Genomic DNA, 22,227 nt, shown 5'->3' with positions numbered 1-22,227 from the left:
GGAGAGAAACACCCTGTCCCTCACCCAAGGCCCATTTGTTCCCTGTGTGGGAGGAATACACAGCACACCAAAAGAGAGCCAGTTCAGTCATGTGACCGTGGACACCGGCAGAAAGCCACATTAGGTTTAGGTAAAAAAAAAAGGCAAATTTTCTGAAATTTTCATTTTCTGAATAGTAACTTAAGATCAGACTTTACTGTTAGAGGATTTTAAATTGAAATGGGTGTAAGAGTATTTCTCTATCAGTTCTCAAACTGCAGTTATCATTTATTAAGTTTAATAAGGTAACCCAGTGTTAGCTTATGGGAAAGATAACCTTTCTACAATAAAAAACAACTTTAGTTTTTTTCCTGTTAGAACATGCAAAGCTTAAATATGCGTCTTACTTTTTAAATACCATGCACCCTGCCCTGTGGGGCACCCGGGGGGACTTTTATGAATTAAAAAGGAAGGTTCTGGCCAAAAGTATTATTTTGCCAGGTTGAAATGGCAGTTTAAAACTGCACTCCAGGCTGCAGTGACAAGCTGATACGTTGGTGGGTGGCTGTCATGCCACACCTGGTTCTTGTCCATAGAGACAATGCAAGACCTCCTATTTCTCCTAGGTTGGAGTCTGATCAGGGAATTGTAACCATGAATCAACTGCTGTCCCAGAAGGGAAGGGGGTGGGGGAGAAGGGGGTTGGGACAAAAAAGCAAAGACTTGTATGCATTCATGCTCAGCCACTGTCTTCTTGGAGCCGTAGGTAGTGTTTCTTCAGTCTTGGAGAGTGTTGTTATGATATGTGCACAATTTAGTGAATGGTGAGCTGTAACAATGAATCTATTGCTGCATAGCTTTCCAATAGTCAACTGTTACCCTTGGAGTTTCTGCACTTCCGGCAGAAGCTATATTGTGTTTTCACATCACACAATAAGGTACACAAGGTGCGCAAGAGTGTGCCTTTGGATTCACAGACTACAGCACAATAAAGGATGGCACATAAGAATGTAACTGGGCGCTAATACCAAGGCCTCGGCATGCAACTTAAATAATATCCACAATGTCTCAATGTTCAAGAGTTGTTATGTTTTCTGATTTTCAGCATCATAAAAACAAGTCTTTGGTTGATGTGCTTTCTGTTAGGGCTCCAACCGTAAAGATGGTACTTAACCATGTTTTCTCGCATCAGTGCTCATGTGCGTCGGACGGCGCCGACGCCATGGCACTGGGAATCCCTCTGGTGCGGGCAGGGATTTTTTTGGGGCAATTTTAATTAGGGTGGGTGCAGCCCAAAACGGGCATGTCAATGCCCCCACCCCTCCACCAAAATTACAGCCTTTCTGCCCCCCCCCCGGAGGTCAAAAAAGCCCACTAAACGCCAGGGATTTTTTTTTTGCCAATCTAAATCAGGGGTGGGGGCTGCCCAAAACGGACATACCAATGCCCCCCGACCCCCGCCCGCAAAAATTACAGTCTTACTGCCCCCATGGGGGGCTGATGGGGGCATTGGCCCCTGATCTGCCCCCAGGGGGGCAGAAAGCAAACTAGGCGCCAGAGATTACGCTGGCTTTTTTTATGCCTGGGGGTAGGGGCTGCCCAGAATGGGCATACCAAATTCCCCCACCCCCCAAAAAATAGCCACAGTCTTTCTGCCCACCTTGGGGACCCCCCCCCCCCCCCCCCGATTCTCCCTAGGGCGGCAGAAAGCCCACTAGGCACAGACTTTTTTTTAGCAATGTGCCTACCTGTGGACTTTGGGCCCTAGCGCAGCTGGCACATAGGGAAACCTATCAAACCTGTACATTTTTGAAAACTAGACACCAAGGGGAATTCAGGATGGGGTGACTTGTCTGGCTATCACCAGGCTCTGTTACCCAGAATCCCGTGCAAACCTCAAACTTTGTAATAAAAAAAACACATTTTCCCCACATTTATGTGGTGGAACGTTCTGGAATCTGCGTGGATCCACAAAATTTCACCCACCACGCCTTCCCCAAAGTCTTCCGAGAAAAATGGTACCTCACTTGTGTGGGTAGGCCTGGTGCCCGTGACAGAAAAACGCAACGTGGACACACCACATTTTCACAGTGAAAACTGACCTTTTTTGGCAAAGTGCCTAGCTGTAGATTTTGAACCCTAGCTCTGCCGGCACCTAGAGAAACCCTAGCAAACCTATACATTTTTTAAAACTAGACACCCAGGGGAATCCAGGATGGGGTGACTTGTCTGGCCCTCACCAGCTTATGTTACCCAGAATCCCTTGCAAACCTCAAAATGTGTCCAAAAAAACACATTTTCCTCACATTTCTGTGGTGGAAACTTCTGGAATCTGCGTGGATCCATAAAATTCCACCCAGCCAGTATTCCCCAAAGTCTTCTGAGAAAAATGGTACACAAATTTCCTACCACCCAGCGTTCCTGGGGGAGCACTGGGTGGTAGGAAATTTGTGTCAACCCGGTGATGCCACAAATTTCCCACACAAAAATGTGTGGAAAAAGTGATTTTTTCAGCGAAATTTCAGGTTTGCAGGGGATTCTGGGTAAGAAAACATTGGGTGATCCATGCAAGCCAAACCTCCCTGGAATCCCCTGGGTGTCTAGTTTTCAGAAATGTGTAGGTTTGGTAGGTTTCCCTAGGTGGCCGCCGAGCACGGGGCCAAAAACCTAGGTGACCCCCCTTGCAAAACCAGGTCGTTTTGTAATAGGCAATTTTGATGTCGCCTCAATACGTTTTGGGCCCTTGCCTGTCACGGGTACTTGGGCCTCCCACACGAGTGAGGCACCATTTTTATCGGGAGACCGGGGGGGGGAACGCTGGGTGGTAGGAAATTTGTGATGCCACAACTTTATCTACTGTTTCTAAACTCTATATTTTGTTCCAATTTCAGCAATACATAGGTGTTTTTCATACCGATTTTTCCATGTATACATTTTCCCAAATTAATTGCTATATACCCGGCACATAATTAAAAACCATTGCAAGACGCTGCTCAGTTATTGACTCTGGGTTCGTCAGGGTCTTGGTGAACCTACAAGTCCTATATATCCCCACAACCAGAAAGGTCTAGTGGATGTAACAGTATATTGCTTTCAAACAGCTGTCACAATTAGAAGAAGTTACAGGTGAAAACGTTGGCACAAATGGCTGTTTTGTACAACAAATTTTCAATTTTTTCTATATTTAACTGTTAGCTTCTATGAAGAAACCTTGAAGGATCTACACAAATGACCCCTTGCTGAATTGAGAATGATGTCTACTTTTCTAAAATGTATAGCTTTCTAGGATCCATTATTGCTTTCATACCCATTTGTACCATTAACTGGAAGGAGGTTGAAAGCACAAAAAATAGCAAAAATAGGCTATAAAAATAAAATGGCAAAACTGAGTAAAAAATTGTGGTTTTCTGACAAAAGTCTGTTTGTCCCTGAAAGCTGGGAAAATGGTGATTTAAGCCCAACAACCCCTTTGTTGATACCATTTGCAGGGAAAAAAAACAGACGCTTTAATCTGTAGCCCTTTTTTCCCATTTCCCCCCCACCCCCCCAAATTTTTTTTTGCTGTATTTTGGCTAATTTCTGGGTCCCCTCCAGGGGAATCCACAAACCTTGGGTACCTTTAGAATCCCTATGATGTTGGAATAAAAGACGCAAATTTGGCGTGGATAGCTTATGTGGTCAAAAAGTTACAGGGGCCTAAGCGCGAACTACCTGAAATACCCCAAAAAAGGCTTAGCACAGGGGGGGAAAAGGCCTAGCAGCGAAGGGGTTAACAGAGGCACAAATAATATTAGTAACACCATGAATGTCAAATAACCCAACAGATTAATTAATTGAATGTCGTATTTTAATCACATTTGGACGAATGACAGACAACAATTTCACTTCCCATGACTTCAGGACACATTATACACCCTCAAACAACACAAACTCATTTCTATAATTAATGTCCTTTCAAATAGTCCTAATTCTATTTCTAAATTAACCAGGTGGTCTTGGGTAGTCTTTCTTCAACGTCTCCAGACCACAGACCATCCCAATCAGACATAAGCTTACTAACCTCCGTCACAATGTCCAAGTCTACATAACCAGTACCTTCGCTCCATCTTCCAGGTCTGAAATTCAAGACATTGATGAGGCTCGCTCATGAGCATGTTGTGCTGCTAAGCCCCTCAAACACCAGATCAGGGCCGGACTGGCCGTAGCGGGCACCAGGTGTTTTTCCGGTGGGCGAGAAGGGTGGGTGCCGTTTTTTGGGCTGTGGGGGCCGTTTTTGTTACTAAGGGAAGGTTTTGCAGCAGTGCTGCAATATAGGCCCCCTGTAACAAAAAGCGGAAGCTGTGCAAAGGAGAGCCGGAGGTTCTCCACTAGCACCCCTTTCCCCCCGGGCCGGTTGAGCGGAGTTGCCAGGCCTGGTTTCCGTTCAGAGGCCGGCTGTGCACCAGACCCTCTTCTTCTAGCGTCAACTGACTCGCATCAAAGAGGAAATTCCCAATTTACCTAGTGTTTAGATTTGTTGTAAGAACTTTGTTCATTACTTTGACTACAGAGCTAACAGAGATACGATATCTTCTCTGGTCAATCCACATTGAGCACCATCAATATGTGGAATGCACGCAGGACCAACCAAAAGCATGGGCTAATTTGTGCAACAGGCAACTTAATTGAGAAATCATACTGTGCACTATTCATCACTGCTCTTTATGTCACCATCACCGCTGAATGTATTAATATCTGAAACTCCATGGGTCATTTTAGAGTTCTGCTTACAGTAAAGGAGATAGCCTGCCTTTTACAATGTCTTCACAGAACTGTTTTCACAACACCATCTCAAAGCAGTGTCATTATAGCCCTGTCTACTTAGCACTGTAAGTAAGCGTAGCTCTATACACTGGGACACACCACCTCAGTTTGTAACTCACATTAGCTGGCTCCTCGTCAGACCTTGCTCGCCCTCCTCCCTCACTGAACTCCTCCCGCCCAGCGACAAGTTCTGACATCACATGACAGAGGAGTTGAGAGTGGGCAGTCCCAGACTGGTCCTCTATGGTCGTAGGTCAATCTTCCTACTAACAACAAGCCTATTTTTCTCCCAGAAATTATTTCAACTGCCAACAGAGACTTAATTCATCTTCATGTATGTCATTAACAACTAGCATCCAAAATGTTGAAGTTAGAGAGCAGGTTCTTTATTTTGTGTTAGACCCTTATGCTCCAGCAACAGTAGGTTGGACCTTTCAGCGATCTGTGTTCCTTCTAACACACCATCTCCTGGTTTCCACTGCAGACCAAACCCCAACATTCTATTACATCATTCACTCTCTAGGAAGACATAAGGTTCTACAAAGATACCAATGATTTAAAAGGCAAATGGATTTGCAACAAGATTTTCAACAATGGAGGTCTATAACCGGTTTTCAGAAAGGTCCTTGGATGACTAAGACGTGTCATCACGTTCAAAAGCTTTATTTATTTGCCGCCTCATACCGTACAAGCAGTCGTTGGCCTTTTGTACTCATCTATTAGATTTTACTGCTGACAAAATTACAGGGGAAAAGGTCTTCAGAAATCCAGAGGGAAGACTTCATCCATCTTAAAGATTGCACATTCTTGCCCAATCTGATCCCATTAAATCTTATTTTTCTTATTCTTCAACTATTATCTTTAGATGATGTTGGATGTCCTCTGTCCAATGACAACCCTTCAAGATCACCTTGTGATCTGTATCCACCTAAAACAGTTTAAAGAACTAGTTACAGAATTTTCTTTAGATCTGTGCAGCTCCTTTACTACCAGGTTGGTGTTACAGACACTGAACTTTTAGATCATCACACATCCTCTTACCAACTACCTATGTATGATCATAAAAACAAACATGGTATCAAAACAAGATGAACCGAAGTAGGAGGTGGCTGCGCCTCATTTTACTCAGCAGTGCTCAGAGCCTTCAACTCTGTACTTCTCGGATATCTATCAGGTTGCCAATGGAATTGTACTTTAATGAATAAGGGTTTTCCTTCGCACAAAGTTCCAGTCTACGCTCATTCATCATATGAGTCATACAAAGACCGGTAAAATGAGTGGCTATGGGCCCAACCGTCTCTCAGCTTTTCTATAAAAGGTTGCTACGAAAATAAAGCCCATGGCCCACATTTCCCATGCAGAGTAACAACACCCAAATCATTCTCAACTTGAAAGACTCAGGTGAGACTTCAGCATTATTAAAATTCATGCGATACAATGGAGAATCTTAGTTGATTCCTTAACTTAGAATATCCCCAGGCGTCAGACTGGATCCGGAAAACTTTTCCTGCAGCAGCACCTCTGCGCACCGGGGGGGCGTCGGCGTCCGGCTCTGCCCTGACATCGTCCCCGGACATGATGTCAGTGGAGCTATATATGCCCCTCCCGGCATGTCAGTCTTCGTTGGAGAAACTTTTCCGCGTCATAACGCGGTGCCATCACCAAAAAACTGAAAATATGGGAACAGTGTGCAAAAATGATGAAAAAATAGAAGAAATTGGCAGGTGAGACAGAGCAGCGCTCTGAAGTGCCACTCCGGGAGAGCGAAGGCTAACGCAATGTTAAAGGGGGACAAGGATGCTGTGACGGGACTGCGAGCACTGACCAGGGGGCTACAGGAGACAATGAGTGGTGGACCCCGGTGACACGGGTCTCTAACCTTCTCCCCTGTCCGCAGGATGAGTGGGATTCGGCAGCAGAGGATCAGCTTTTCCTGAAGGGTGCCGGGCCCTTTAACTGAGAGTCCCCAGGAACACAAGGCCCGCCTAGCGAGGACGTCACGACGCCAGGACCTACAAACGTGGGTGGAACCAGGAAGTCGGCGGAAGGCGAGCCCAGGAGGAGTATTGGAGTAGAACAGAGCGAGGACAACGGCGAGAAAGAGAACGAGGAGCAGCAGAGCCAACCTGAGTACAGCGGAAGGACGGAGGTGGAAAGGACCGCAGGATACGGATCCGGCGAAGCGCCCTGCCACGTTCCCGGGGGAGGAGCGTGGCTAGGACAGGTACGGGACCGGGTAGCGGGCTGGATAGGGAGGCGGGACCGTCCCCGGTAATCGGCGACCGCAGGGTTTCTCCCTAGACCTTGTTTACATTTACCCCCTCACGTTTGCTATCACTCGAGTCTATTGTTTTGTGACACGCACAAGGAGGTTCCTCACTCCCCTGGCCCTGGTGTTAGGTGCAAACTCTAGTACGCATAATCTAATAAGCCCCTTCTCTTTCCTTCTGGGGAACGGTGGGAGAGGACGTTGGGAGAAGAGAAGACTGAACCCCTCCGTGGAGAAGACGGCTCCAAGACCTCGACCCTCCTCTCATCACGGATCCCGCCCGTTTTGCCCGAGAAAGACTGACAAGTCGAACCAAACGAAAACTGATAGCAATAAAACCTAAACTACCACGACCCCGTGTTGCGTCCCTTCTTGGTGCCCCGTTACAGATGCAGAAAAACAGCCTGGCATAGGTTGATGGCAACTTGGGGAGGGCGGTCACGGCGCTCGGGTCGCAGGTGGCCTTCTGGAATACGCTCCCGCTAACAACCACGGGCAGGGTGGCGCTCGCCAAAATGGTCATGCTCCCTCGTCTACTGTACTACTTTGTCAACCTGCCACTGTACGTCCCACCAGCCTTTTTTGGCAGGCTCAACCGGATGCTGCGGGATTTTGTCTGGGGCAACGCCAGGCACAGGTTAGCGCTAGCAAAGCTTTTCCTCCCGACGGACAGGGGTGGTCTGGCGGCGCCCTGCTTTGAGCATTACTACCTGGCGGCACAGCTGCAATGGATCGCCCGCTGGTTGGCCGACAGGGGCAGGGATGACACAGCCACGGAGGCTGCCCCCTACTCGCTGGAACGTGTGACCGTGCTTTTCCACCCCTTGGCCGCGGTGGCGGGACCGATGCCGCTCCTCCTGGCTGTGGCGCACAGGTGCTTTAGGAGGGCCTTGTACCTCACGCGTGCAGTAGTACCATACGCGCTGGCGATACCCCTAGAGGGTTCTCCTGGAGGTGGGGGGGTGCTCGCGGCCCCCGTGCTGACGGGCTGGTGGGCGGCGGACGTGCACACGCTGGGGGACCTGTACAGGGATGGTGAGCTGATACCGTACGAGACCTTGGTGTCGGAGGACGGGCTCCCACCCGGCGGATTCCTCTTGCACCGCTCACTACTGGCGAGCCTGACCGCCAAATGGGGGAGCATGGCCATAGAACCTGCCCAACATCTGACCATGCAATATCTGCATGTCATGGGAAGGGGCGGGCACTTGGTCCGCTGGTTCGCCGCCTCGTTGCGAGAGCACACGGCGGTTGATCTAGGCCCACTCCGCGGCAAGTGGGAGCTGGACCTGGGGAGGCCGCTGACGGACAGGGAGTGGGAGAGGGTGCTCAAGAGCCCAGTGCGTATCCCCCGCAATCTGCGGTTTCGTCAAATCCAGCTGTTCATAGTCCACAGGGCCTACCTCACACCTGAGCTGATTAATAGGTACTTCCACCGTGCGGATGCGCTCTGCCCTCGGTGCCGCGAGCTGGGGGCGGGGCTGCTACACATGCTGTGGGGCTGCCCTGTGCTACACGCTTATTGGAGGGCGGTTAGTGGGCAGCTGCAGGGGAGTGTGGGGCGCAGCGTTCCCTTTGACTGGCCCGAACACATCTTGCACCAATTTACCAGATCGCCCAAAGACAAGGTAGTGTCCAGATTCCTGGACCTGGGGCTTGTGGTGGCGAAGCGCCTCATTACCAGGAGATGGAAGGCGCCCGACCCGCCGCACGCGAGGGCCTGGAATTCATCGTTTCAGGCATGGGCCAGAGCGGAGGAGACGGCCATCCGCAGGGAGGATACACTGGGGCTGCGGAGGGAGCCCATGGCGGACCGCTGGGAACAGTTGCTTGCTGAGTTTCGGCGCTCGGTGGGGGAGGGTACCACAGGCTGCACGGGTGAGGCCAGGCAGGATGGCAATGGCGCAAGCGGCGGCGCAGTGTAGGCAGTCTCGCTGGCGAGACAGCATAGCCCCCATTATCACTGGTCCATAGATGAGGCGTTTGGGAACACTTGGGGATATCTGCGCCCATTGGGGCTTGGAGGGGTGCTCCTGGAGTTCGAGGGGGGGGGGGGGGGGGGTCGGTGCGGGCAGGGGGTAGGAGCACATCATACACATCAATGTACACGCTGCCTTTGTTATGGGTTCTTCCCTTTTGTATTGCATGTAACCTTTTCGACTGTACTGACGCCTCAGTTGCGTAGGCGAGCTTAGTTTCCTTGTACGGCTCAATGGCTGGTGGGTGGTGGGGTTGCCCCCCCCCCCCACGAGATGACATCGGAACTACTAAGGGTGAAGTGACTGGATCTCAGGAGGGCGGCGGTGGGCGCGCTAACAGACATCAGGTTGTTCCCCCCCCCCCCTCTTGACAGTTGGCATGATTTACTAGCCTGTATAAGTTTCTGACTCAATGTATGTGAAATGTGATGCCGTACGATATACTCCTGTACTACAATCAAAACAGATTTGCAAAAAAAAAAAAAAACAGCCTGGCATAGGACAGAAAGCCCACATCCTGAAAGTAAAGCCGTGAATGAAAACAGGTCTGGAACACTAGATTAAAGAGAATTCACCCCAAGACGTCACTAGAAAGGGACGTCGCAATCCCAATCCAAGATCCACAATGTACATAGCCAATAGACCGGAAGGAAAGCCCGTCGAGGTGGCAAAGACCAATAGGCAATGCAGAAGGGGAAAAAGCGTGAATGTATTTCACACCCTACAATCCAGGCCAAGGACTGGAAGGAACATATGATCTAGGAACAGAACAAATCAGTCTGTGTTGGAATGAGAGTTTACCACCTTGCAAAAGTGCAAGCCACCCCTGAGAAGGCCCTCGTAGAGTGGGGAGCACTGGCGGGTGTTAAGGAATCTGCAGCTAGACTTACCAGATACATCGTTACCGAAGGTAAGTAACTCGTACATCTGATAGAGACGTCTAGCCACAGATTTCTTAACTTAGAATAGATACCAAAGCCATACCCACAAAGGAGGCGGGTCCGCGACTGAATCCCATGAAGTTCTAGAAAGAACATAGGGGTCCAAAAGGTGACTTAACACCATAAGGAGGACAGAGCGCAAGTAATCACCCGAGCAGGAAGCTCTAAAGGGAGATGAAGCAGTGGGAGGCAAAGGCAATAGAAGCTGTTAGAACAGCAGGAAAGAACCCAGTTATGGAAAGTGGGTTGAGGCTAAGTGAAAGTTAAGGACTCGAAAGAGGGAGACAAACCCACCCATAGTGGGAAAGATCTCCAGGACCTGAAGCGGCGACAATAGCCTAAACAAGTACAGGTCATCCAAGAAAAGTGTGATAGAACACTGAGGAACTTATGCCCGCAACTGCACGTGGGACAGCAGAGGCAATAGGTTGCCTGTCACCCAGAAAGCGCCAACAAGGATAAGAAACCATATCCCAGATATGGTGAGTTTTGTAGATGCAGATGGCAGCCAAGCCGTGAGATACGGCAGCCGGCAAGACAGCAACCTCGTATACCCGCCTAAAGAGAACAACAGCGAAAAGTAGCACTGTGGAAACCGGCACCAGTAAGATGGGAGTGACATAAGTGGCAAAATGACTATTTCTGGCGCAAGATGCTGGAAGCACTGAAGGTAGCAGACATGCCATGACCAGGCGATGGTGCCATAGTATGTGAAGGCAGAGTACAAGCAGTGGGGCTTCACCAACTAGAGCGAAGAAAGGAAGGAACCCAAGCACGTTGTGTGGACTGTGGAGCTATACCAAGGACGCAAGGACTGCGTGTTGGGTAGCAGAGCAGCCCAGAGGCACCAAACTGCAAGAGGGCAGCAGCCTAAAAAAAAAGGACACCAGGGAACTGGACACTTTAGGAAATGGCGGAAGCAGTAGACCGGGGCAGGACCCACGGACATTGTATGAGGGAGAGAGCCTGCAGGAACCCGTCGGGTAAGAGCACCGAGGGGAGCTAGAGCAGGAGGGGGAACGTTAAACAATGAAAACGTGACCCAGCAAGAGTCCCCTGCAAGCCAGAGTGGGAGAAAAAACGAGAGACAACCCTGGAAAAAGTGAGGCTAGAGGTAAAGATCCCTACATTGAAGGAGGAAAAGACACCCCTTGTAAAGTGTATAGCATGAACCCCAAGCAAAACTTGGAAATCCCGATAGGGAAAAAGAAGGGATTAAGGAGACTGCTATATGATACGCGGCCACCAAAAGCAGGGAGTAAGGAGACTGCTGTAGGATAAACGGCCATCAAAACCAGGGATTAAGGACACTGCTATAGGATAAGTGGCCTCACGTATGGCCGACAAGCTCAGTAGCTTGGAGGACCAAAAGTTGCAGGTGCACCAAGAAGGAACAACAATAAGCAGGCCGCATAGCAGCAATAAGAAACAGGCTGCATAGCGGTAAACAGGGTGCAGTTTGCAAAGGAACCGCCACAACCAGGCGGTGGACCAGATGTGCAAGATGGACAGTACATGGCACAGGACCCACGCCACATCCTGATGCCATACAGACAGACCAACTCAACTTGCAATAAGGCAAGTAATACGAGGAATCCTGTAGGAAGAGACAAGGAACTTCGAGCAGGATCTCTGCTCAGAGACTCCATAGGAGCGTACCAAGACAACGGTAGAACCGAATGCCATCAAATACCCCACATAGGGTAAGGCAAACCAGTATGGGTGTCCTCTTGGACTAAGCACACAGTCAGAGGACAGAAATGAAAGGAAGCAGCCAACCGGCTGCGCCGAACAAAATGAGAAATTGCTATCCAGCCGTGAACAGTAACAAACCCCGAAACCCAGTGCATCAGGACGGGTCCTGGAAAATAACGCCGAGAACATGGCAACCAGAGTTATCGCAGGCCAGACAAAATACAGGAGACCGCGGAATCTGCATGGCGGTCAAAAAGATTCACTCCATTGAACGCAAGATCCCTATGGGCATCCCGAATACGATCAGGGAAGCGACAGTCGCGTAGCCAAGCATTGCGACGTAAAGCCACAGCGCGAGCTAGGACCCGTTCCATAGAATCAGTTGCATCCAGGGAAGACCCTAGGGAAAAATTGTGCCATGCAACTTCCATGCAGAACAATGCAGAGCAATTCCGTATGTGACCCTTCTGCAATAGAGGGGAGAAGGTGGGCAACTGAGTCCCAAAGAGTGGCAGATGCGTGCGTAAACACACAGGCTGTATTTAAAGCCCGGAGGTCTGCGCTAGCGGAGGCGAAAAGCCTACAGCCACAATCCTCCAGCCACCGAGACTCTCTTGTGGGAGGTAACAATGGTAAAGAGTGTGAAGAGTGCAAATTAAAACCTGTGTAAACAACTAGGCCTTGAGCAGGCGGGTGAAGAGACAGACATAGCGGATCACCTGGTGCCGGGCAGTGCCTACGGGCAATAGCCCGATCAACCGGGTCACCCGAAGATGTTCTGGACCAAGTGCCACGCAGGGTGTCAAACAGCGAGTCCCCGAAGGGCTGCAAAGGTTCTACCTCAACATGCTTCAAATGGAGCAGATCCAATAAAGGATCAGAAAGTAGAGGCACCATAGGGGATTGTAGGCCAAGCACAGCAGCCGCCCCCTAATTAGCTCACGCGAAGGCAGCACTAGACTCAGTAGCCATCCGAGTAGGAGATAACAAATGGTCAGTAGGAGACGTTTGAAGGCTAAGTCTACCACTGGAAATGAGGAGTGGCGAAGGCAGAGACTGACCGGAAGGCCAGTCTATACAAGAAACTTGCACCCTGGCCTCTCGAGCAGGGGAGTCCAGAGAAGCCCCAGGATCCACAGGGGGAGGCGTAGATGGGAGCACCGGCGTGAACGGACGCCGCGGGGGAGATGTACAGCCGTCTGAGGAGTTTGGGGGGGGGGGGCTTGGGGGGCAGGATCATCCACCAAGGGAAGCCGGCACGACGCTGGAACGGACATTGAACGGAGCAGTCGTGGAGTCGCCTGTACGCCGACAACCTCCCAAGAGAAAGTACAAGGTGCTGGCGCCGAGCCTGTGGCAGTTCCTGGCGCAGAGTTCGGAATCGCCGGGGCCGAACCCCGCGCAGGCGGCGCCGAGGCTGGCATCGCCGAGGCCTGTGTCACTGGCGCTGCCTCCGACATCGGCGGAGGGAGGCTTACAGGGCTATGCGCTGAACGACAGGAAGGGCCGTGCTCAGGGGCCTAGCTTTTCGGCGTCGCGTCGGCTCCGGAATCGAAGTCGACACACACAGCCGGCACCGGGGTAACGTCCGCAGACGATGACCCGGCCTCAGTGCCTGCTACCTCTGTGGGGCCCGAAGACACACCAGGGAGAGGGGGCGACTGAAAACAAGCCTGGAGTGCCTTAGAATAGGCCTCCATTTGGGCACGTGTTGCCCCAACACCCGGAAAGGGTGGATACGGAGGACGCCATACGCCTTTAACTGGCTCACTACGAGAGGAATGGCCGGTAGCGTCACGGGTGGAAGAAGATCTCCGTAAGCGACGCCTGTGCTTACGCTTACCTGGTGTCACACGGCGGTTGCGGGAGCGACCTCTGGACCTGGCCCGATCCCGAGAAGAAGAGCAGCGAGGAGAGGGAGCTGGACCGGACAGCCGTGCGGCCAGCAATTTCATGCGCCGCTCCCTCAAGGACTTCGGCTTCATTCGTTGGCATGCGTCACAGTCCTTGGAGTCATGATGCACGCCGAGGCACCACATACATATGAGGTGCGAGTCAGTGCCCGACATCTGACACGCACAGGCTTTACAAGCCTTAAAGCCGGAAGGCATTGCACACTGTTCCACCCTCCGACACACACAGTGTCGAGGTGGCCCAAAAACCAGGCCTAGGAACTGCTGGTTTCCCAGGATCTGTGTTCGAACACGGAAAATAAGAAAACTGACGTCAGCGCGCCGGGAGGAACATATATAGCTCCACTGACGTCATGTCCAGGGGCGACGTCAGGGCGGAGCTGGACGGCGCCGCCCCCCGGCGCGCAGAGGTGCTGCTGCAGGAAAAGTTTTCCGGATCCAGTCTGACGCCTGGGGATATTCTAAGTTAAGGAATCTGCGGCTAGACGTCTCTATCAGATAAATTTGACAACCAAAGCCCAAACTCTTAGGCTTCTTAGTAATCAAATCAATAAGAAGGTCCAATGTACATGGCATAGAACAAATTTAAGAGGGCAACCATGAGTGGTGTCCCAGTGTGTTATAAGCTTGGTGAATGAATGTCCATTATTCACATCCATTATTTCACGCAGACCAGAAACCAATGAATTTACAAGTACTTAGTAAACCTGTACCATCATCCGCCACTTGTCGAACTCTCTCCTTCAGGTCAGAAAATCTTACACAAACATACATCAATGCCTTTTAATTAAGCTTGTGCTTTAACAAAGGTCATCTTCAAAACTCCTCTTTGTTTGGTTTTACTTGGGGTCTGAACATCAAGAGAGATACCAGATAATGTTGGCTGTTATGGCTGAGATGACCACACTATTAGAAATCTTCATCACTTGCCTCCTCCATTTCATCAGGCAGTGTCCACTTACCAACACCATGTCAGCAAGCATATACAGAGAAGTACTTTTAAAATAAGGCACATGTAATTGCCTTTCAGTACCCTCTTCAGCTGAACTAGTCCTACAAATCGAATGGTGTCCCTCTCCCCTTTTTTGTTCAATAAAAGTACAATGATCAGAAAAATCAATAGCTCAGAATATGCCAACAGTAGCACGTGCATTAAGGTACTCACCTCAGCTCAATTAAACGAATAGTCTATCCAAAATAACAGATTCAACAGATAAATAGCGACCAAAGCCTACTTGCTGAGATTGTGTTATTTCAAGAGCTGTCTTATTGATCTTAGACTACAAAGGATAAACACCCAAACCAGTGGTAGATATTGTTTCATTATTCCACCATAGAGCAAGTTTTCCCTCAGGCAAGCCTGCAAAAGCCCTTAGAGGCAATAAAGTATACAAAAGGAAACCTATCTTCTGTGCAAAATTGCCAATTTCCAATGATGTACTCTTGAGGACTTTCTTACAAAACAAAATCTGCATTAGCAAAATTTGACCAGTGGGATTGCTCTTGGAAATGTAAGACTGTCACTTATGTATGTTTAATAGTTGGAAATCTACTCCCAAAGTAAAATATATTTCAGACTTTCTAAAACCAGGCTTCAAAAATATGACACTTTGTACTTTATTTCACATGCATAAGACTTCTGAAATAGAATCGCATATATAAAAAGAAATGTATACATACCTTCACATCAAAGGATGGCTTGAAGAGCTTGTCCTTGGACAGGAATTTTGATGGTGTATCTAAGTGAAGAGATGGTTCTTTCTGAAGAACTGCCCCTTTCACTTCAGGAGACGGAATCTTATTGTGCTGCAACATCACTGACTGGAAAGCTTTGCTCTGGAAGCGGTTCATATCAAGAGGAGTTATAGCTCCTTTTTGGAGGCATCCCATGCGATTGATGGGCCGTTCTGGTGTGTCCGAAGATATTTTAGGTATTTCTGGTGGATACATTGGGCACAAAAAACTTGCTTCTTTATCTTAAAGAGAAAAAAACAAGAAAAACATTAACAGCTTTTTGTCCATTTCTAAAATGTCAACATAAGGCCAATGAAGGTGTGCCAATATTTAAATGTCTCCACTCTGGAATGAGGACAATGGAAACTTGTAAAATGAGCAGAACCCTTCGTGACGTATTTCATTCATTTTCACACTGTCTACTTTTGGTCTCAAGGAAAGTTGGCCAAGTGAAAGGTTCCGACCAGCATTAGTGTAAAGTTATCTCAAGGGAAAATCCGGATGTCAGAAAGCTACACCTCAAAAATCAACACGGGCTTGTGCTGAAGTACTACACTCCTCTCCTCCAGCTGTCAGAGCAATTGTTCTTTCCAGCTTAAAAAGTTTTGCATGCCTTCAACACATCCACGTTTTGTAATTCAACTCTTTACTTAAATTAAAAACCATCAATGGTCATACATATCAATTTGCAACACTACAGTAAAAGCCAAAGCTGAAGAAGTTTACATAACTGTTGTTTTAGTCAGTCCGGAATAATAATGTAGTCATTTAACAACACACAGTCTGCTACTGGACCTAGTCTAGTCATCTAGCCTTACCCATCCAGCACGTTACATTGCCCTATTTTGTTTTTCTAACAGCCCCACAGTGCCCCTTAAGAACCAAGAAACATTTTCTCCTGATTTAGATAAGACACTAGTTGAGCATACAAATAACATTCTTATATCTAGAACATATCTTTTAACCAAGGGTATAGGTCGGGCCTTCCACAGTATCAGCATTCTAATTTTTGCTACTGCCATAGATGTTGAAAACCATCACTTAAGACAGTATGTAACTTCAAGGATATTGTATGTATCACAGAGCAAGGCAGTCTAGCCAGCTACTAAGACCTATACTGGCTGTTAAAGGCATGAACCAGAGTTATAGACCCAAACTGCAGGGCACTTGGGTACCACACTGAGGGTAGAATGTCTAAATAAAAAGGGAATAATATAAAGATAAACATTGGAATGTTGGAGCAGAAGGCTCATAACCGTGATTATTAACCCTGAGCCACTTCAGTATCTTCACTGGAGCTCCCAACATTTCTATGTTTTAATGCACAATTCTGCCTTCATTTTAGAAGGGATAAAGTACCCCCTGCCTTACATTATAAGGATATTGCAACTCACAGAGGAGTTACACAACCACATAGGAGAACGAGACCAAAGGCCAAGTTCCTTTATAAGGTTATGAAACTCTGAGGTGACTTGCAATATCCTTCTCATGTGCGCTACTGGGTACATAATCTCATATGATACACGGTCACACCATCACCTTTCCCACAAGCAATGTAAAAACTTGGTGCAGACTGCTTTCATATGAAAAAGCAAAAATGTTTGGAAACATGGAGGATGAAAATAAAACCTCTAGTGCAAAACTAGTGCCATTGTAAGCTATGAAAATGTGTAGTAAAGTGACCCTTTTGGTCCTGGTCATTTCCACTTTTTGCCACTGGTACTGATGATTTTCGACTGATGGGCACTGGGTCCGAGGGCCAGTGCTCGTTCCGTAAAATAAGGAAACTTAGTTTAATTGTAAAACAATTGGCACACACTTTAGCCCTCCTGTAAGTTTCCAGTAAGTGGCACCTCTGGTGCCTAGAGCATGAGTACTAAAGATGGTCCACTAAGTGCTGCAGCATGTATAATGCCACCGTTAAGGACCCCCATACAAATTGCATGTAGCCTGCCATTGCAGAATGTGTTTCATGTTGCAAACCATGAGTGAAAACAGAACATGGCACACACTGTGTTTCATGACAAAGTAATTGCATGTAATATATGTTACCCCTACAGCAGGCCTTGTAGCACTAAAGCAGGGTGCATTATATTACATATGCATGCATATCTGCATGATCACATATGCCCCTGTACTGTCTAGTTCAATTACAAAGTACAAGTGTACAGAGAAGCCATTTTAAGTATATGAACTGGGCTCTATGAGCCCCCAGCTACATGATGCCTTTACTGAAACTATGGGTATTTGGTATCGAACACCTTGTTTTAATAAATCTGTACTGTTGCCAGTACAAGATTTATTATAGCATGCACCCAGAGGGCACATTAGAGGTACCCCCTGAAAAACCTACCACTATCTACTGTGCTGGCTAATTGGTATCCTCCAGCATACCACCACAGACCTGTTCAGACCCCCTGCAGGGCCCACACTCTGAGGCCAGAAGCAATGCCTGCTCCGGAGGAAGGTCTTCCAGCAGGATGGCTAGTGATTTAGCTAATCAAGGCCAGGGGCTTCAAAGCCCCTGCCGCCTTTGATATGCGACCCTAATGCGCCTTTGATATGCGGCTTTACCAAGACATGGGAGTTGCTATCCCCTGCCCTGAGGCCCATTTGCCCCCACGATAAGCAGGAAATTAGCTATGCAAGTAAGTGTGTTGCACCCCCAGGATAGTCACACCCCTAAGGTGGACTACCTGAGGTGGTCCACAAAAAAAGGATTCCACCATCTAGTTTATGGTGGAATTAGGAACTCTGGGACAGGGTTATGCCATCACTCCACAGGACGTAGTCATATAGGGGTGTAGGGACCCCAAGGATAAGTAGCCCATTGGATACTGCCCTTCACTCCCCTTAACACCACTAAATTCAGTATATAGGTGGCCCCGTGACACCAGTAACTCAGATTCGCCCGACTAAAGAAGGAGGACAAAGAAGAGCCGAAGAATGCAAAAACCTTGGACTAGCTGTGGACTTGGCGCCTAACCCTTCCTGCCTGCTCCTGTCCAGACAATTGCAAAGACCCAACTCGTCTTGCAGCTGTGCATCCTCTGAAAGCCTTGGAGGCTGCCAGCACTTTGTCAACCAGCCAGCATCTCACTTGAAGTGGAGGAGCCACTTGCCTCTAGGCATGACCTCATCGACCCGGTACATCGTTCTGCTGACTCCCGGGCCCATCAAGGCAGCAGTATCCCAGGAGGAGGTCTCTGTGCTCAAGAAGGTCAGATTCGACTCCCTACCAAGTTTGGAGACGCCAAGATCCCCTGGAGCTGCACCAATACCTGTGATACCGTATCTCCTTGCAGCAGCCAAGGCTTGTTTAGTGTACAGCCCAGACACCAACACCGCCAAGACAGACCTACCGACGAGGGATGTCAGCATCAGAGAAGCCATCGTCAAGAGTGGGCCTGGTTTGCCCCCATCTCCTGGGTGAACTAAAAAGTGAGAGCCTCCAACACAAGGGACCCACCAGACAAAACACCTCTGCACTCAAGCCCCACAGCCAGAGTCTTTCGACGGTGCCCCCTTGCCCCAGAGACTCTGCAGAGCTGAGCACCCCCCCCCCTCCCTTTGAGTTCTGCCAGACTGGTCTCCCAGTCCCCACTTGCAGCCTTTTTCTTATTAAAGGTTAGCTGTTGACTTCAGCTGTAGCGTTCGAGGCTACCCTTGCAAACAGGACCTCTGCACCCAGACACACCAGGGCAGGTAAACTGAAACTTCTGAACCTTGGCCCCTACTTACCTGAAATCCAGAAGAACGACCCTGTAACTCAATTGCAAGGATCCCTATTCAGTGTATGTTTCTCCCATAAGATAACATTACCACGTTCGAGGATCATGCCTCAAATCTGACAGCTGTATTTTCTGTGTCTGAACATTTTGAAAATTACTTGTCTAATCTCGAAGATCTTGGTATCTAAATTGCTATAAATATCTATGTTATTTTTCTAAATTGGTATTGGATGGTTTTATTGAGTGGGTCTTTCATTTATTGACTCTCTGTGCACAACAAATGCCTAACACGCCCCTCTGATAAGCCTAAGGCTGCTCACCACACTACCACAAATAGAGAACTTTGGGATTGTTAAAGCAAGCCCCTGTACACTAGTAAGGAATGCCTGGACACTCTTACATGGCGTACCTCATTGGGGTACACAATATAAAAAGCCAGCTTCCTACAAAATAGGTCAGAAATAACAAAAGCAACACATTGCTTTAAACAGCTGCTTCAATTATGCTCCATGACTTGAACTCAACTGTATTACCTTCTAATAGTCGAGTTCTGACCTCTTCTCTATATAATTGGTAACGGAGTACGTCACTAGTTGCCGATTATAAAGAAACTAGAGACATATATTTATGTAGGGCTTAAAGAATCCTATGTATTATATCACAGGTAGCACACCAACCTTTCTCCTTGGCGCAGAACTAGTAGTTTTCCATTGCACATTGAACTTCAAAAGACAAAAACCATCACAGATGTACTCGACCAGGGCAATCCACTAGGACTATTCCATTTTACATGCCTATCTGTACAGCTGTCTGTTCTCAAGGTCTGCTACAGGATTAGGCAGAAAAAAGGGGTATTCCAGAGGAGAAAATCTCAGTTCTATCCTCACTGCCAATATAGGATATGATAATTAGGGCACCCAGTTTTCTGTTTTACATAGATTAATATGGACAAAAAAAATGTAAAAATTGAAAAATACTAAAAATTGTGCTTCTTGTGAGGGACTTTCTATGTTGCCTTACATGAATTCCAGGACAAGAGCTGAGCAGATAGACAGCAGGAAGTCAAAAAACAGGTTGAGATTTCCTTAGATACATGCATATGTTAACATACATGTGTAGTATAATGATAATATGTACATGTGTGTGGTGTAGTGTTTTATTATATTTGGATGCTTACTTTGCTAAAACACACCAAATTATGAGTGCATGTTTATCTGATGAAATATACAATTTTTACGATCCATTTAGTCACAAAACACAATTTAAATATGTATAAATACCAATAAAGTGGCCCAAAAATAAATAAGGATAAATACAGACGGATACATAAAAAAACCAAACAACATAAGAAAGGGAGACCTAATAATAATAGGAAAACCTTATTTGTGGCTGAACTGCAAAACTTAAAACTGGGTTTTCTAGAGTCTCAAAAATCTGCTGCATATAAGGATACCTCAACAGCACCAGACTGGTATACATCAAAGGCAGTCTCCACCACTGGAAGCCCCCCTTATTTTGCCGGAGACAACAAGACTCCTGCCTTCTGTAAATGCATCACTGTTCCATTATCAGTGTGATACACAAGGGACCATGATACTACCAAATCAATCCTTGGTTAGGTGCACCCTTCACTGGTATTGTGCAAGAAGAGGAGAATGTCTCAGCACATCCTCTGCCTTGAGCAGGACTTCAAATTTCTTTGTATACATTTATGCAATTGTATTCACATAGCGGTTACTACCCCTGACAAGGCGTTGAAGTCCTTTGTGGCGAGTGGTGCGATTAGAAGTTAATAGTAAATTTGTCATGACACACAAATGGGCGGCGGCAGAGGAGGACACATTACGGGAGGAGAAGATAAAGGGCACCCGCAAACATCCCATTTCAATGGACTGGGCCATGTTATTGAATCGCTTTAAGCAATTGACCCCTGGCGAGGACTCACACGGGGGCACACCTACACGAACAGCCTTACCAACACAGCCTTCGTCAGTGATCGACTAAACTCTCCCTACTCTGGGGGCCCGATTGCGTCGCGAGCAACCTCGTGACGTGTGTCGGCACTTCTGCTGGCCTGGTGTAAACGTCAGCTCAGCTGTAAGATATTGACACGGTACACACACACACGCTTAACCCAGTGGCAGATAAGAGAGCCCGGACGCGATTTTCCATACCCAACCCCTAGTTCTTCCTGTATTTTACCTCAGTTCATGTGGCATATTCACTACCAGGACCCATAGGGTTTACAACTTGTGTATCCAGCAACCATTGTACACATGATTAATTATGGGGGATATTGGATACTGTAATAAGCAATCTCATGGATTGAATGATTTATCTGATCTATATTACAATAAACCTGAAAATGTCAATAAAAATATGTTACAAAAAAAAAAATAGTAAATTTGTCATTTTTTACTTTCTTTTCTTTTCTTCGTGCATTAGTTGTGTTAGGTTTGTGCTCTCGATTTCTTGTGTGCTTAGTAGAGTTTACAGTAGGGATAGATTGATGGGAATAGATCTGAAAGGTGAAGTAGTAAGTTGTTTTTTGTAAGTAGTGGTGAGTGTGCTTGTTAGTTGGGAGACAAGCCTAAAAATGGAGAGGAAAGTTTGGAAAGGATGTTTTGAGGTTCATAGTAGTCAAAGAGATTCAGGATGAATCAGAGTGGAGGGATGGGACAAAGGTTTGAAACAAGGGTTTTTACTTTAAAAAACTGATATTAACTAATACATACACATGTGCACATGACACTTGGTAAGGTTATATTGGCTGGAGGAAACCCCTGTATATAAATACCCATATGTGCACAAAAGCCGTAATATTTAAATGGACTGATGTGTACATATATGCTGCATTGAAATATGCTATTATTTTCATGACATTCCTTAAAGGTTTAGTGGCAGGCATAAACTCATCTATATATGGAAGCAACAATTATGACTGTCAACTATACACACATATCTTGTGGTGTAGAGTGATATATGTTTTTCTCCTTATAGGAATGTATCTGCTTATAACAGGAGACAGAGTTCCATGTACAATCACACATGAATAACAACAAGTTCATCTCTATACCATAAGAAGCATAGCTGGCCATGTCAGAATAAACTGTGACTATAGTTGTTATGTGGGGAAGAACCAGCTCTTGAGTAATCTTCTGAAGCTAAGATGGTTGTCAGTGG

The 22,227-nt window shown here is 47.4% G+C and overlaps 1 protein-coding gene across 3 annotated transcripts in view; it reads right to left on the bottom strand.

Moving 5' to 3' along the window:
• TOPBP1 (DNA topoisomerase II binding protein 1) overlaps positions 1 to 22,227 on the bottom strand; it is a 377,252-nt gene that overhangs the window by 171,969 nt on the left and 183,056 nt on the right. For all 3 annotated transcript variants that reach the window (XM_085630675.1, XM_085630678.1, XM_085630676.1), the window contains exon 14: positions 15,260 to 15,555. In XM_085630675.1, coding sequence (XP_085486801.1) covers positions 15,260 to 15,555 — 296 coding nt within the window. The remainder of the gene's footprint in view (positions 1 to 15,259; positions 15,556 to 22,227) is intronic.

Source organism: Triturus cristatus, chromosome 10, assembly GCF_964204655.1.
Source record: "Triturus cristatus chromosome 10, aTriCri1.1, whole genome shotgun sequence".
Lineage (NCBI taxonomy): Eukaryota > Metazoa > Chordata > Amphibia > Caudata > Salamandridae > Triturus > Triturus cristatus.
The sequence above is the reverse complement of the archived record's forward strand: the minus strand, read 5'-3'. Positions and strand labels throughout refer to the sequence as shown.